Source organism: Tamandua tetradactyla, chromosome 25 (genome assembly GCF_023851605.1).
Source record: "Tamandua tetradactyla isolate mTamTet1 chromosome 25, mTamTet1.pri, whole genome shotgun sequence".
NCBI classification, from domain to species: Eukaryota; Metazoa; Chordata; class Mammalia; order Pilosa; family Myrmecophagidae; genus Tamandua; species Tamandua tetradactyla.
In genome coordinates this window covers 5,050,373-5,068,057 of record NC_135351.1, presented here as the reverse complement: position 1 = coordinate 5,068,057, position 17,685 = coordinate 5,050,373, and the positions used below count along the sequence as shown (strand labels likewise).

The 17,685-nt window shown below is 40.8% G+C and overlaps 1 protein-coding gene across 2 annotated transcripts in view; it reads right to left on the bottom strand.

The window, feature by feature from the left end:
• Nucleotides 1–16,724, bottom strand: part of BPHL (biphenyl hydrolase like) — a 36,973-nt gene extending 20,249 nt beyond the window's left edge. Inside the window, exons 1-3 of one of the 2 annotated variants that reach the window (XM_077143546.1) lie at nt 16,596–16,724; nt 9,346–9,449; nt 500–666 (exon numbers count right to left, since the gene is read on the bottom strand). In XM_077143546.1, coding sequence (XP_076999661.1) covers nt 500–666; nt 9,346–9,449; nt 16,596–16,708 — 384 coding nt within the window. In that variant the 5' untranslated portion in view covers nt 16,709–16,724. The other variant, XM_077143547.1, reaches the window with a different exon arrangement.
• Nucleotides 16,725–17,685: the final 961 nt, after the last annotated feature.

Below are 17,685 nucleotides of genomic sequence, written 5' to 3'. Positions count from 1 at the left end.
ATGACAAACTGTGTATATGTGTGCAAAGACTTTGAGAGCACTTTGGCAGGATGCCGGCATGTTATGATGCAGACTTGCGATCTGCTGCCTAAAGTAAAGTAGCTGCATCTGTTAAATTCACTGAATGGCAATTGTAGGAAGAATTAGCTAGAGACAGATTGGAAGAGAATATCGTGAGGAGGTTTAGTTGTAGGGTGAAAGAATAGATTGGGAAAATATTACGTACAGCGTATGATGCCATTTTTGCAAAATTTTGAATTTATAAATTACATGTGTAATGAGACCAGCCTAAAAGGCAGTGTCTTCAAGTCTTGGTAGTGATATCTCTAGAGAGTAGGATTGCAGGAAATTTCTTCTTTCTTCTTCATACTGATTTGAACTCTTTGAATTTTCTACAGGAAGCATATGGTAGTATCTTTGCAAAATTGATGAAAATTAAACAAAATAGATGAAGACAGGCCAGACAGCCTCCCTCCCCCAGTCCTTCCCTAAGACCTACTCTCATCAAATCAACAGCATCTTTTGCATCCCTTTCAAAATAGTCCACTGGAAAGTCTCGATGCGGGGGTCTGGAGTGGCCATATCCTCGAGGGTCCCAGGCGACCACCGTGAAGAGCTTCTTATTCAGGTTCTTAATCTGTGGTCCAAAATCAGTGTCTCCACTTCCTACAGACAGAGGTATGGTTAGTGCTAGATGAAGGCTTTTAGTGTTTGAACACATTACAGTAAAAACATAAACAATAACTTCAAATGAAGTAACCCATTTACGCATTTCGACTCAAGATCAGCCATCAGAATGTAACCAGTAGAGGAGCCAGGCCTGGATCTGAATCCCTGTACCGGGAGGCAGGTTGCCTTTACTGGAACACACACTGGTTTCTGAGCTCTATCCAGTGGCTCCTTCGAAGAGGAGAGAGGCCTAATCCTCTATTTGGTTCTGTTATTTCAACCATTTGGTATCTCTTTATCTTAACCTTCCTCCCTCCCTTTTTCTCAAATTAATGTAAAACTGTATTGAAATAGACTTAACTGATATCATACACTTTTGAGTAAATCAATCTTCCTATTTTCCTTGCTCCTTCCCTCCTTCCTTCCTTTCCTTCCTTTCTGTTTTTCAGATGCTTGTTACAAATGAGAGCTATCTCAGAAATATATGTAGGCAAATTTACGAAATTTGGTCCAAATTACTCAAAGTAGAATTCTAAAATTCTGTATGTTTTGAATAGGCTAATGTGACTAGCCGTGTAGATTTTATTGTCTGGTTATAATTAGCAACCTGAAAATGAAGCTAAAACACTCAAATAGGGGAGGGAAGAAGTTAAATTAGTTTGCTTCATTAAAACAGCATAATGCTAACGAGTAGAACCAGACTCTTAAGACCATGGTGGACTTAGCTGGCAGCTAAGTCACAGCCACTGTGGGCTCTGGCACTCCACCTCTACCCTGTACTATACTACCTGCAGCAAGGAAGGCCCGCATCTCACTGAACCCAGGGTAGGAGCTAGTGAGAACTGTGTTTTTAAACACAGCTTTATTTCTGAGGACTCGTATCTTGGGGCACAAATATTAAATACCTTGCCTGACAAACTAGCTATTTTCGAAAATGTCTTTCAAGATGGTACCGGATAGAGCAACTACGAGGTGACCAGAAACAGTGCAGAACAGCTCCCGGGGCCACGGCAGGGAATGGACACACAGTGTACCCCAGCCTGGACTGGCTAGACTGACTATGAGACTCTACTGCAGTGAGATCCCCGAGCGGCACGCACTTCCCCGGAGCCGCGGCGGCTGGCAGCTGGAGCTCCTCCCTCCCTCCTTCCCGGGCCGGCTGAGAGTCTCGGAGAGGCAAGTTTCCCAAGCCACGGCGCCGGCGCCCCTCTTTCGCAGGCAGCTTCCTGGACCGGTTACAAGTCTTGGATCAGCGGGCTCCCCAAGCCACGGCGGCCAGCAACCGGCGCCCCTCCCCTGCGGGCGGCTTCCCGGTCTGGCGGTAAGTTCCCCGGCCCCGGCGCCCCTCCCCCATAGGCGGCTGCCAGGAGGGAGAGGAGGGAGTTTCCGACAGTGGCAGGGACTGGGTCCAACCAAACACCAACAGTGGCATTAATAAAGGAGCCACAACATCTTTTGCTGGTGGGACCTGCAGACAGACAAGCGCCACCTACTGGGCAGGATGAAAAAAAGAGAGTCCAGAGACTTCACAGGAAAATCTTCCAACCTGCTGGGTCTCACATTCAGGGAAATCTGATTAAATGTCCAGACGCCAGCAAAAAATAACAAATCACACCAGGAAAACTGAAGATATGGCCCAGTCAAAGGAACAAACCAATAGTTCAAATGAGATACAGGAGCTGAGACAACTCATTCTGAATATACGAACAGAAATGGAAAACCTCTTCAAAAACCAAATCAATAAATTGAGGGAGGACATGAAGAAGGCAAGGGATGAACAAAAAGAAGAAATGGAAAGTCTGAAAAAACAAATCACAGAACTTAGGGGAATGAAAGATACAGTAGAAGAGGTGAAAAAAACAATGGAAACCTACAATGGTAGATTTCAAGAGACAGAGGTTAGAATTAGTGAACTGGAGGATGGAACATCTGAAATCCAAAAGGAAACAGAAACTATAGGGAAATGAATGCAAAAATTTGAGCAGGGGCTCAGGGAATTGAATGATAATATGAAGCGCACAAATATACGTGTTGTGGGTGTCCCAGAAGGAGAAGAGAAGGGAAAAGGAGGAGAAAAACTAATGGAAGAAATTATCACTGAAAATTTCCCAACTCTTATGAAAGATCTAAAATTACAGATCCAAGAAGTGCAGCGCACCCCAAAGAGATTAGACCCAAACAGGCGTTCTCCAAGACACTTACTAGTTAGAATGTCAGAGGTCAAAGAGAAAGAGAGGATCTTGAAAGCAGCAAGAGAAAAACAATCCATCACATACAAGGGAAACCCAATAAGACTATGTATAGATTTCTCAGCAGAAACCATGGAGGCAAGAAGACAGTGGGATGATATATTTAATTTACTAAAAGAGAAAAACTGCCAACCAAGACTTCTATATCCAGCAAAATTGTCCTTCAAAAATGAGGGAGAAATTAAAACATTTTCAGACAAAAAGTCACTGAGAGAATTTGTGACCAAGAGACCAGCTCTGCAAGAAATACTAAAGGGAGCACTAGAGTCAGATATGAAAAGACAGAAGAGAGAGGTGTGGAGAAGAGTGTAGAAATAAGGAAAATTAGATATGATATATATAATACAAAAGGCAAAATGGTAGAGGAAAGTATTACCCAAACAGTAATAATACTAAATATAAATGGAATGAATTCCCCAATCAAAAGACATAGATTGGCAGAATGGATTAAAAAACAGGATCCTTCTATATGCTGTCTACAGGAAACACATCTTAGACCCAAAGATAAACATAGGTTGAAAGTGAAAGGTTGGGAAAAGATATTTCATGCAAATAACAACCAGAAAAGAGCAGGAGTAGCTATACTAATATCCAACAAATTAGACTTCAAATGTAAAACAGTTAAAAGAGAAAAAGAAGGATACTGTCTACTAATAAAAGGAACAATTAAACAAGAAAACATAACAATCATAAATATTTACACAACGAATCAGAATGCCCCAAAATACGAGAGGAATACACTACAAATACTGAATAGGGAAATAGACACATCTACCATAATAGTTGGAGACTTCAATTTGCCACTCTCATCAATGGACAGAACATCTAGACAGAGGATCAATAAAGAAACAGAGAATCTGAATATTACAATAAATGAGCTAGACTTAACAGACATTTATAGGACATTACACCCCACAACAGCAGGATACACCTTTTTCTCAAGTGCTCATGGATCATTCTCAAAGATAGACCATATGCTGGGTCACAAAGCAAGTCTCAACAAATTTAAAAAGATTGAAATCATACACAACACTCTCTCAGATCATAAAGGAATGAAGTTGGAAATCAACAAGAGGCAGAGTGTCAGAAAATTCACAAATACGTGGAGGCTCAACAACACACTCTTAAACAACCAGTGGGTCAAGGAAGAAATTACAAGAGAAATTAGTAAATATTTCGAGGCGAATGAAAATGAAAACACAACATATCAAAACCTATGGGATGCAGCAAAGGCAGTGCTAAGAGGGAAATTTAATGCCCTAAATGCCTATATCAGAAAAGAAGAAAAGGCAAAAATGCAGGAATTAACTGTCCACTTGGAAGAACTGGAGAAAGAATAGCAAACTAACCCCAAAGCAAGGAAAAGGAAAGAAATAACAAAGATTAGAGCAGAAATAAATGAAATTGAGAACATGAAAACAATAGAGAAAATCAATAACACCAGAAGTTGGTTCTATGAGAAAATCAACAAGATTGATGGGCCCTTAGCAAGATCGACAAAAAGAAGAGAGAGGATGCAAATAAATAAGATCAAAAATGGAAGAGGAGACATAACCACTGACCTCACAGAAATAAAGGAGGTAATAACAGGATACTATGAACAACTCTATGCTAATAAATACAACAATGTAGATGAAATGGACAAGTTCCTAGAAAGGCATGAACAACCAACTTTGACTCAAGAAGAAATAGATGACCTCAACAAACCAATCACAAGTAAAGAAATTCAATCAGTCATTCAAAAGCTTCCCAAAAAGAAAAGTCCAGGACCAGACGGCTTCACATGTGAATTCTACCAAACATTTCAGAAAGAATTAGTACCAACCCTGCTCAAACGCTTCAAAAAAATTGAAGTGGAGGGAAAGCTGCCTAATTCATTCTATGAAGCCAACATCACCCTCATACCAAAACCAGGCAAAGATATTACAAAAAAAGAAAACTACAGACCAATCTCTCTAATGAATATAGATGCAAAAATCCTCAACAAAATTCTAGCAAATCGAATCCAGCAACACATTAAAAGAATTATACATCATGACCAAGTAGGATTCATCCCAGGTATGCAAGGATGGTTCAACATAAGAAAATCAATTAATGTAATACACCATATCAACAAATCAAAGCAGAAAAATCACATGATCATCTCAATTGATGCAGAGAAGGCATTTGACAAGATTCAACATCCTTTCCTGTTAAAAACACTTCAAAGGATAGGAGTACAAGGGAACCTCCTTAAAATGATAGAGGGAATATATGAAAAACCCACAGCTAATATCATCCTCAATGGGGAAAAATTGAAAACTTTCCCCCTAATATCAGGAACAAGACAAGGATGTCCATTATCACCACTGTTATTCAATATCATGTTGGAGGTTCTAGCCAGAGCAATTAGACAAGAAAAAGAAATACAAGGCATCAAAATTGGAAAGGAAGAAGTAAAACTATCACTGTTTGCAGATGATATGATACTATACATCGAAAACCCTGAAAAATCCACAGCAAAACTACTAGAGCTAATAAATGAGTACAGCAAAGTAGCAGGTTATAAGACCAACATTCAAAAATCTGTAGCATTTCTATACACTAGTAATGAACAAGCTGAGGGGGAAATCAAGAAACGAATTCCATTTACAATTGCAACTAAAAGAATAAAATACTTAGGAATAAATTTAACTAAAGAGACAAAAGACCTATACAAAGAAAACTACAAAAAACTGTTAAAAGAAATCACAGAAGATCTAAATAGATGGAAGGGCATACTGTGTTCATGGATTGGAAGACTAAATATAGTTAAGATGTCAATTCTACCTAAATTGATTTACAGATTCAACGCAATACCAATCAAAATCCCAACAACTTATTTCTCAGAAATAGAAAAACCAATAAGCAAATTTATCTGGAAGGGCAGGGTGCCCCAAATCGCTAAAAGTATCTTGAGGAAAATAAACGAAGCTGGAGGTCTCATGCTGCCTGACTTTAAGGCATATTATGAAGCCACAGTTGTCAAAACAGCATGGTACTGGCATAAAGATAGATATATTGACCAATGGAATCGAATAGAGTGCTCAGATATAGACCCTCTCATCTTGGACATTTGATCTTTGATAAGGCAGTCAAGCCAACTCACCTAGGACAGAACAGTCTCTTCAATAAATGGTGCCTAGAGAACTGGATATCCATATGCAAAAGAATGAAAGAGGACCTGTATCTCACACCCTATACACAAGTTAACTCAAAATGGATCAAAGATCTAAACATTAGGTCTAAGACCATAAAACAGTTAGAGGAAAATGTAGGGAGATATCTTATAAGTCTTACAATTGGAGGCGGTTTTATGGACCTTAAACCTAAAGCAAGAGCACTGAAGAAAGAAAGAAATAAATGGGAGCTCCTCAAAATTAAACACTTTTGTGCATCACAGAACTTCATCAAGTTCTGTGATGTCTTTCATCAAAGTAGAAAGACAGCCTACACAATGGGAGACAATATTTGGAAATGACATATCAGATAAAGGTCTAGTATCCAGAATTTATAAAGAGATTGTTCAACTCAACAACAAAAAGACAGCCAATCCAATTACGAAATGGGAAAAAGACTTGAACAGACACCTATCAGAAGAGGAAATACAAATGGCCAAAAGGCACTTGAAGAGATGCTCAACGTCCCTGGCCATTAGAGAAATGCAAATCAAAACCACAATGAGATATCATCTCACACCCACCAGAATGGCCATTATCAACAAAACAGGAAATGACAAGTGCTGGAGAGGATGTGGAGAAAGAGGCACACTTATCCACTGTTGGTGGGAATGTCAAATGGTGCAACCACTGTGGAAGGCAGTTTGGCGGTTCCTCAAAAAGCTGAATATAGAATTGCCATACGACCCAGCAATACCACTGCTAGGTATCTACTCAGAGGACTTAAGGGCAAAGACACAAACGGACATTTGCACACCAATGTTTATAGCAGCATTATTTACAATTGCAAAGAGATGGAAACAGCCTAAATGTCCATCAACAGACGAATGGCTAAACAAACTGTGGTATATACATACGATGGAATATTATGCAGCTTTAAGACAGAATAAACTTATGAAGCATGTAATAACATGGATGGACCTAGAGAACATTATGTTGAGTGAGACTAGCCAAAAACTAAAGGACAAATACGGTATAGTCCCACTGATGTGAACCAACATTCGAGAATAAACTTGGAATATGCCATTGGTAACAGAGACCATCAGGAGATAGAAATAGGGCAAGATAATGGGTAATTGGAGCTGAAGGGATACAGACTGTGCAACAAGACTGGATACAAAAACTCAGAAATGGACAGCACAATACTACCTAATTGTAATGTAATTATGTTAAAACACTGAATGAAGCTGCATCTGAGGTATAGTTTTTTTTGTTTGTTTTTTTTCTTTTTTTCTATTTTTTCTCTCTATTATCATTTTATTTCTTTTTCTGTTGTCTTTCTATTTCTTTTTCTAAATCGGTGCAAATGTACTAAGAAACGATGAATATGCATCTATGTGATGATATTAAGAATTACTGATTGTATATGTAGAATGGAATGATTTCTAAATGTTGTGTTACCTAATTTTTTTAATTAATAAAAAAAAAAGCAATAGCCCAAATAAAAATAGACAAAGGATCTAAATAGACTCTACTCCAAAGAGATTTACAAATGGTTAATAAGCACATGAAAAGATGTTCAATATCATTAGCCATTTGGCAAAACAAAACTACAATGAAATACCACTTCTGACATACTAGTATTTCCATGATAAAAATGTCAAGTAAAAACAGTGTTGATTGGAAAAAGAGAAACTCATACCCTGCTAGTAGAATGAAGTCTGCTGCAGCCATTTTGGAAAAGCAGCCTGACAGTTCCTTAAATCACTAAACATCGAGTTACCATAAGACCCAGAATTTCTACATGTATGTTTGTACCTAAGATAAATAAAAACATATTCCATTGCAAAAAAAAAAAGATGGTACAGGATAAATGAACATTATTAAAGTTCATTGTTCTTCCTGGCAAGATAAACCTTTCTCAAGATCAGGTACATCCTTGAGAAAACTAGGCCCAAAGCAAATCTGTGGGTCTATGTCTACTGCTCTGGCTCACGATGCATCTCCTGTGGCCCCTGGGCTGGAGGGACTTCCACAAGACTGTTATTCTGCCTTAGGTATCTGAGCTACTGTGACAGAAGGGTGGTGAGGAGGTGGCAAAAGTGAGGTGACTAACTCAAGACCAGCTTCATTCATAATAAGACTTGCTTTCTGGCACACCAGAAATACTAAAACCATAAGCCAGTACATGACACCTAAGAAGGAAACACAAATGTCAACACTGGTGGCCTGAAGGGAAGGGAACTGGGTGCTGGGAAACGGGGATTGGAACAGAGAATCTCACTGTTAATATTTTTTGAATTTTGGATCATATTAAGGTTTTACATAAACAAAAATTAAATTTAAAAGGTTTTCTTATGCCTGGATAATGAGAGGGATAAAGAAGTAATGGAAACCTAAGCTAGTATATTGTTCATTGTTTCTACAGATAACTTTAGCTCTATGTCAGCCACTGGGGTAAATGTTCTTCTTTGTTATATTACAATAGTGTAAGGGAAAAAAGGTACTAAATGTTATCCAGAAAAAGATGCCTCAATAACTGGAATGGAACCTGTTTACAGTAAAACCACAATCAGTTGAGGCTCAGCTAAGTGGCACTATCAACTCAATGAAAAATTTTTGCACTATTTTTAGAAGAAGCAAATCATAAGAAAATAAGAATAGACTGAGAACACTGAATTAGACAAAAAGAAGACAATACTGAAACCCTTAAAAGCAAATTTGGAACGTCCTTGGATCACTCGGGATTCTTTCCTTGAACCTTCTCCATAAAAATTACTGTCTATAAAGTGGGATTGCAATTCAGCTGACTTCACTCTGCTCCATATAAATCTAAGTTTGATTTTCAAGGGTTTAAACTAAGGTTTATTCTTAGCTCTTATTTTAATCAAACATATAAGCAACCACAATCAGGGTGACTGATTCCTCTTGATTTTAGCACTGGAAGCCCTGTGTCCTAGAAAATCCAGGCCAACTGGGATTCTATCTTCTGCCTCCATCCACTGATGTGTTCCAAACCCCACTTTCTGACCCCCATCACTCCTGCCCCCAAACTGCTGGCAATCGTGGTTTCTCTGTACTTACATGGGGAAAAACTAGCTTCTTAAATAAAAATATACATAGTAGAAAGCCATCTACCTTTCTAAGTCACTTAAATTTAATAGTAGTAAATATTACTTAAAGCATTTCAGCAAGGTACAAAAAAAAAATCACTATTTGGCATTATGTACTAGGAATGTTACCACAGACAGTAGAGCACTCAGAACATTCCATTTAAAAAATGTCCAGACCTAACATTCCTGGAAGTAGCAGGACTGTGTGATCTCCTTCTCCAGTCTGCTGGTAATGCAGGCAAACACCATTCACATCCACTTTAGCTGAAGTCACTGAGGTGCTGGAAGGAAAAAAAATAAAACCAATGCCTAAATAAAATCATTTGGCAGTACAAATGTAATATGACAAAACTGCCATTTTATATACCTGAGTCAGCTACAGTACCTTTCTCAGTCTTCTTAGATTTATTTTAGCTTTATGCCTCAGTTTTCAATCCTAAAAATGACATGGTATTTATCTTCCTCTCTAGGCTGCAAACCTGGAGTGTCCTCAGGTTAGAAAATCCTGCAACACCCAGCTCAGAGCTGATCCTACGAAAGCATTTTGAGGCTTGTTGAAATCAATGGCTGTAAAGTATGGGCCCAGGCCAGGTGAGCTGGCAGCCAGCAGCACCTGACTGACTCTGACACTGTGAATCTGAGCCTCAGTGGTCTAGAGGAGCTACCCAGACCTTCAGCCGCCTTGTGGTGTTCCTAACCCCAGATATCCAGGAGGGCCTTAAAGCCAAGTGAGTCCTTTGATGTAGGCTTCTCATGTTTTCTGGCCAGCCAATGCATACTAATAGGGCCATGCTGGTTTTTACAATGTTGAACTCTTTCAGTGTGGATTAAGTAACCATGTTCGTAGGTCCCATCTTCAGAGTTCTTGCCCCCTGGTACTGATCCGCCTTGGCCCAAGAATTCTCATGAACTGGCACTCCCTAGGACTTACTCAGCACAGGTGAGGGCTTCATGACAGGGTTATACGTGTCCCGACAGATGTGTGCGCCAGGCCAGGTGTAAATTCCCCTCAGCTGCTCTTCCAGAAACTCTCAACATCAACAGAGCACTGACAAGGCCTGTGTGCCAGGCCATGACAGCGTCCCCATGAGTTTACCAGGACATGATGGGGTGAAGCACAGGAGAAATGTCATGCACACTGGGACAAGGACTGAGAGGAAGTGCTGGCTCTTCTTCTACTAACAAACTTCATGAATGCAAATCAACTACTGCCTCCTTTTATTTGTATGTATTCCCTACCCTCTACCTCTGCCCTTTGTCAAAATGATCTGAATTGTGAGCACTTCTGAAAAAATGAACACTTGTTTCCTCTTCTGGCTTTGTTTCATTTACCAATTTCAAATAAGAATGCAGAAACAAATGTTGAATACAGGTATACTGAGTCTTAAGTAACATATAATTTCTAGAAAAACACAAGACAGAATTGGTTATAAGGCCTGTGTAACTATTAGCTCATCTAATAGAAACACTACAGAAGGAGAAAGAAAGCCACACAGCAATGGTGTCATACTGACTATACTGGTTTGAAGGGATGTCTGCCCCCTAGAAAAGCCATGTTTTAATCAATATCCTATTTCATAAACATAGAATAATCTTTACTCAATACTGTATGTTTGAAACTGTAATCAGATCATCTCCCTGGAGATGAGATTTAGTCAAGAGTGGTTGTTAAACTGGATTAGGTGATGACATGTCTCCACCCATTAGGGTGGGTCTTGATAAATTTTTTGAGTCCTATAAAAGAGGAAACATTTTGGAGAATGAGGAGATTCAGAGAGAGCAGAGCAGAACGACATAGCCATGAGAAGCAGAGTCCACCAGCCAGTGGCCTTTGGAGATGAAGAAGGAAAATGCCTCCCAGGGAGCTTCATGAAACAGGAAGCCAGGAGAAGCTAGCAGACGACACCGTGCTCACCATGTGCCCTTCCAGATGAGAGAGGAACCCTGACCGTGTTCACCATGTGCCCTTCCACTTGAGAAAGAAACCCTGGACTTCACTGGCCTTCTTGAACCAAGGTATCTTTCCCTGGATGCCTTAGATAGTACACTTCTACACACTTGTTTTAATTGGGACATTTTCTCGGCCTTAGAACTGTAACCTAGCATGAGATTAAATTCCCCTATTTAAAAGCCATTCCGTTTCTGGTATATTGCATTCCAGCAGCTAGCAAACTAGAACACTACCACTGCCACTTTACTTATTATGAATGTCCTACTTTTCTCAGCAATTCATTTTTTATTAAGATGGCTTCAGGATCAAGATAAAAGCAAGTAAATCCACTCAACTGATAAAGATTCATTTCCACAAATACTTGTTCATTGGTGCATTTGCTTTGCTCAATACCTAGTAGGAAAGAAGATGAAGACAGAGAATGTATTCTGCAAACCATCAAAGGAGGATAATTTATGATAGGGAAAGAAATGAGCTTGAGATATGCAGTTGGACAAAAGTTCTTATTAGCATTTTCTGTATTTCATAAACTGAGGCAGCCCCCTACACAGATATAACTAGTATCTGCATGTTATGTTAGTGATAATGTGTGCAATATTGTCATTTCTCTTTATTACACCTCGTGCCCTGGACATTTTTTAGGGGTTCTTTTCTAGTCTGCTAGCTGCTGGAATGCAACACACCAGAGATGGACTGGCTTTCAATAAAAGGGGATTTATTTAGTTGACGTATAGTTCTTCAGAGGAAAGGCAGCTAACTATCAACTGAGGTTCTTTCTTATGCGGGAAGGCAAGGGTGATCTCTGCTGGCCTTCTCTCCAGACCTCTGGGTTCCAACAACCTTCCCCGGGGTGATTCCTTTCTGCATTTCCAAAGGCCTGGGCAGAGCTTGAGTGCTGAGATGAGGTATGCTGAGCTGCTTGGGCTGTGATATGTTAAGCTCTCTCATGTAAGTACCAGCCAATCAAATCAGGTGTAATCAACAACAGATAAGGTTCACATGCCATTGGCTCATGTTCACAAGCAACAGAACTAGGCACCTTTACCTAGCCAAGTTGACACCTGAATCTAACTACCACAGGCTCCCTTCCTTGAAATGTCCAGAAGCTTGTCAGGGCCATTTTGCACTCTGAAGATGATGCATAGGAGAGGAATCCCCCCTAACATTTCTCTAAATGTCAGAAGCCCTTCTGTTTCCAGTCAGACTGGTGCTGACTCTTGCTGTCTGCATCTCTCGAGGGTCCGGTGACTGAAAGGCCCAGGGCAGAGACTCACTGCTATTCTAGCGTTTGGCTTCCTTTTCCTTCAATTTGCATTAGCATTCCTAAGTCTCTTTGGCAAAAAGCCTCTTTCTTCGGCACTTTGCTGTATCTATGTTTTGATTTCTCACACTAGAATTCTTGTTTTCTAATTATTGCCATCCAATATTTTTTTGACTGCCTAAAAAGAATATAGAAAGAAAAACTGGTAGCCAAGAACTTTCCAAGATGGGAACTCAATGTCAGGAAAATTTCACAGGCAGAATACTTTGGAGTTGGCTTTAGAGGACAGACACAGATCCTATCAGGATAGAGTAGAGGTAACTAGAGATGTAAAATTCTGAAAAAAGAATGTGGTGGGGAGGGCATTTCTGGGAGAAGAAATAGCATGATCAAAGGTCTAGAAGCTAGGGACATAAGTGGGGACAAGCAAGCAGGAGGGTGGGACAAAGAGGGAGCTAAGATTGGAACTGAGTGGGGAAGGACGGTCCAGTTGGGCAATGAGTTTCCTTCATCACAGAAGGGAAAAGAGAATGTCCCTAGCATTTTGTCACAGACATCCTGTATGTTTATCACGCCAGAGGTAGGTGCCATCATCACATCAGCCTGTCACACAGGATTCATAGAGGCTGACAAAAACCTCTGGTGATTCCCCAAGATGATGAAACAGAACTGAGAACTATTTATGAACAAAAGCAAATTAATTAATTTCAAATATAACAAAAAGTTTTATTTTTAAAGATAATAGCACTGGATGCTGATTTATTTCCACATATAAATAAAAGATAACTGAAATGAGTGTAAGACTTTTTCTCTGGCTCATCAAGGTGCCTTGTGGAGTGATAATTGGGGCCTTGGACAACACTCCCATGAGAGTGAAAGAAATCATGCTGTGAAGACCAGTCCCTTGAATGGCCCTATGCTTGTTACTTGGACCACACTCAAAGTAGCGAATTCCCCAAATTTTCAGGTAGGAAAAATGACAGAATCTTAAAGAAAAATGAGTCCCTTCCTCTTGGGCTGTCAATGTGTCTTTCTACCACATTTTCCCCTCCTAATTATTCCTTCTTCAATCCAGGTACTCTAATGTATTCATTAGAATCACCTGTGGAGAGCTAAACATATACACACCTAAGACAATCCTTGGGAAGTACAGTTCAGTAATTCTGGAGTAGAGCCTTGGTATCTGCTTTCAAAAACACCCAAAACTCTGCTGTACTATTCATTCATTTGAAAATTTCCGGAGCACCCACTTTGTGCTGGGTGTTTAAGATACACCCTCATGTAACTGAGAGTCTAGAAGGAAATGTGAGTAATTAAACCCGCCACCAGCATTTACTATTCAGCATGAGAAGTATTATGAAAGAGAAGCTGGGGGATGGAGGAGACCGTGGGAGTGTAGGAGGCAGACCAAGTTTCCCAAGACCTGCAAGGCTGCTCACTTAAGTTTTGAAAACTAGGGCATTTCCTGCCCTCCCACTAAATCCGCGGAGCTCAAATTTGGACTTGAATCATCTCGCAGACTTTTAAATCTCTGAATGCCCAGAATGCACGTCTGTGCTGGAATCAGACATCTGAATTTTTCAAATTCACCAGGAGATTTCAATAGGCAACCAAGGTTGAGAACTCAGTATACTGAGTTCATTTCTTGGAAGAAAAAAAAAAATCCTTTGTTTCCCTTTTTAAATCCGCCTGGCTATTGGAAGTTCTGCTCAGAAGAGTGGGTCAGACGTCTACTTTGCCCTTGACTCCCTTTTTCCGGGAGGCTGGACAGATAAGTCTGTGAAAGCTTGGGGGCAACAATTAAACTAAAACTAACATTTGTTACTACATTATCAGGCACACAGTAACATGAAATAAGAGATAAAGATAACATGAGATAAATAAGATAAGAGACAAATGTGACAAGAGCTTTTCTTATCTCTTTTACATTTCCCTCTAGGAGATGCATACTATACTTAAGCTGATATTACAGTTGAGGAGTCCGAAGATCAGAATTCAGGGAACTGCCCTGCCTCCCCCATGCTAAAAGCCAAGAATAACAACCGAATGACTTGAATATCTGACACCAGAGCCACAGCTCTTAAACACTTAGCTTAGAGATAAAAATGGGGGCTACAGGGTGGGCCATGGTGGCTCAGCAGGCAGAGTTATCACCTGTCATGTCCGAGACCCAGGTTCGATTCCTGGTGCCTGCCCATGCCAAAAAAAAAAAAAAAAAAAAAAATGGGGGCTACTTAAGACACACCCTTACATACTAACTATATCCTATATGTCCAATTATTTCTTTTGTATATGCATTTTCTCTAAAGTAACCATTGACTACAATGAAGCATTACCTACCCACAGACCTTACTGCTCAGAAATGGCAATGCAGCCACTTGAACTTGAGCCTAAGCTTTTTTCCTAACTCCACGATGCCCGAGGCTAAAAGAGTCCCTAGCAGAGTTTCAGGCACTGTGGACACACTCAATTCAACTAGGACTGCCTGATGAGGGTGGTGGCAGGCATCAAGGCAAGGATGGCCTCTGGTTCTCTGGCAGGATATCGTAAGGTTGAACTCTGTAAACATCTTCTCCAGGCAAACTGTTTTTCATGGTGGTTTGTTTCTGTAAATTATTAATAATGTAACTGAACACAAAGTACAATTTCAGGTAGAAAAGGCTATTTTGGCCTGATCTAGGAAAAAACCCATCAGAAATGGGTCAGAGTTCCAAACAAGTTTTTGGAACACAACTGCCAGTCCACTGCTGGCTATTTCGAAGCAGTTTTTACAGGAGTGTAGCCTCATGTCAGGATTCATCAGTACCAGTGACTATTTTCTCAGAAACAGTCATTTCAACTTGCAACTACATTTATGAAATGGCAGCTCAAAATCCAGAGAAACCTGTTCTTCAGAGATATTTTAGGAAGAATAATCTGTGGGGCAGCTAAGTGGATGGAGCCTTCTTTTGACCATTAAATGACCTATGACAACTTTAATATTGGTACAATCACAGTATCCTTATTTCAGTCCCTTCCTACAAACTACAGAAACTGGATAAAATGCTCACTTTTCCATTGCTGATTTATACAGCTGGGGCCACTTATGTATTTTCCCACCTGTTATCAAAATAGTTCTAAAAATCTCCTGAAAATTCTAAATTAATAATATTTTTTAAAGAACCTAAATCAAATATAAAACCTAAGAGATGGTCAACCACGATATGAAAATTAAAAGGCAGGTGAGATTTTTCTTTCTTTTTCCTTCTTCCAAATTAGTATTTAAATCAGAGGTTTTCACATTAGATCAAGTAAAAATGCGACTGACTTTTCTTCCTAGTCATTAATGGAACCCACTCCAGTAACAGTTAACTGCATACAAATCACATGTGTTTGCATGAATGCATGTGTGTGCTTGCATGTAGACTTCATGGAATAAAGTAAAATAAACTTCATGCTACTCTATCTACATTTTCTGCCCAGTATTTCTTGGGAACAAAGACACCCATCTTCAAGACAGTAGGGCACAGATTAATCCAGATTTGTGTGTGTGTGTGTGTGTGTGTGTGTGTGTGTGTGTGTGTGTGTGTGGTTATTTTATCTCAAAGAGGCTTGGGGCAGGAAACGAAAAAGGCAGATTTCTGGGCATGTCCACAGACCTACAATATTAAAACCTCTGGAATAGAGGACTGAGAATTTGAATTTCCAAGAGTTCCCATGGGTGATTCTTTTGCACAAGAAAGTTTGAGATCAGCAAACAGAGAAGACTCAGGGGACTTGGGACCCGGCACCGAAGCTATCAGTACTCCATTCTCCGGTTGATTTTCTTTATAAGAGGCACAAGGGGCTACTGTCCTTACGCCTGATAAGGTGTGGGGAGACTGGGTTTGAGAGTCTAATCTTTGCTCTGCCGCGAGTGACTTGTGTGATTAACAGCAAAATTATTTTACCTCCCTAGGTCTCCCGTTTCCATGATGAGGGGACTGGACCCGACGATGGCCGAGATGTTCTAAAGTTCCAGTCACAAAGCTTACGTGCCCAGGCCGAGCGGGAGGAGCCGGGTTTACATCGGTTTTAAGGCGGCCAGCTCCGCCAACGGGGGCCGCACGCTTCCCGACCCTGAAGGCTGAGCGGGCAGTGAGATCCCCCGCGGACCGACTGCCCAGCCGACCCCCCACCCCCACCCCTCCCGAGGTGAGTAGGCGGGATGCTCCCTGGTGCAACGGCAGTCATTACCCATTGGCGGCAGAGGGCTCCGCCCAGGGGACGTACACCCGGGAATTCAGGGGCGTCAGCACCGAGAGGATAGCCCGTAGCCGCGCCGGAGCCCGTGCGCCCAGCGACTCCATGGTACGCAGCGCCGGCACTGCGCATGCGCCGCGCCCCTACCGGCCACCGTCGTCGCCGTCGGGCATTTCCGCGCACGCCGGCGTCGCGCCGCCGGGGTCTGACCGACGCCAGATTGAAGCCGGGCGGGGCTCCGCCTCCCGTGCCGTGGCCATGCTGGCTTTCTTGTCGGTTGAGACTGGCGTTGCAGGCCCCGCAGGCCCTGCCACATCTTCTCCGCACCAGTGTCCACTCGGGGGTGGGCAGGCTGTGCCAGGACACTTGGTTAGTGATGGCCAGAGGAAGTGTATTTGGCTTTAGGGATAAGATGTTTTAGCATAACAGAAGCATGGTTCCTTTACTCTTGTTTCTTCTCGCTTTTGTATAGTTCTTGTCACAGATTACATACTTACACGTTATAAGTCCCAGAGCATTGATTTTTCGTTAACTTTTATGCATTTGTCTTCTTAGATCCTGCAGGAGGTAAAAAACTGGTTACACGCCAAAAATACAAGGATCTTGGCATTTATATTTATTCATGCCATTATTTTTCCTGGAACCGTTTGATTCTATTGTCTAGGATCCTTTCCTTTCAACCAGAAGAATTCCCTTCAGCATTTTTGTAGGGCTGGTCTAATGGCGGCAAACCCTCCCTTTTTATTTATTGGAGAATGTCATATTCTCTCCCTCATTTTTTTTAATTCTCCCTCATTTTTGAAAGACAGTTTTGCCAACTATAAAATTCCTGGATGGTGGGTCCTCTCTGTCTCTCTGTCTCTCTCTCTCCATGATTTCTGATGAGAAATTAGCACTTTTAATCTGAGACATGTCGTTCATAATTTCAGCCATAATTTCTTCCAATTATTAAATTATTCTCTGCCCTTTTCTCTCTTCTTCTGAGACTCCCACAATATGCATATTTGTATACTTGCCTATATCCCACAGGTCCCTCAGGCTCTGTTCATTTTTCATTCCTTTTACTCTCTTCCTCAGACTGAAT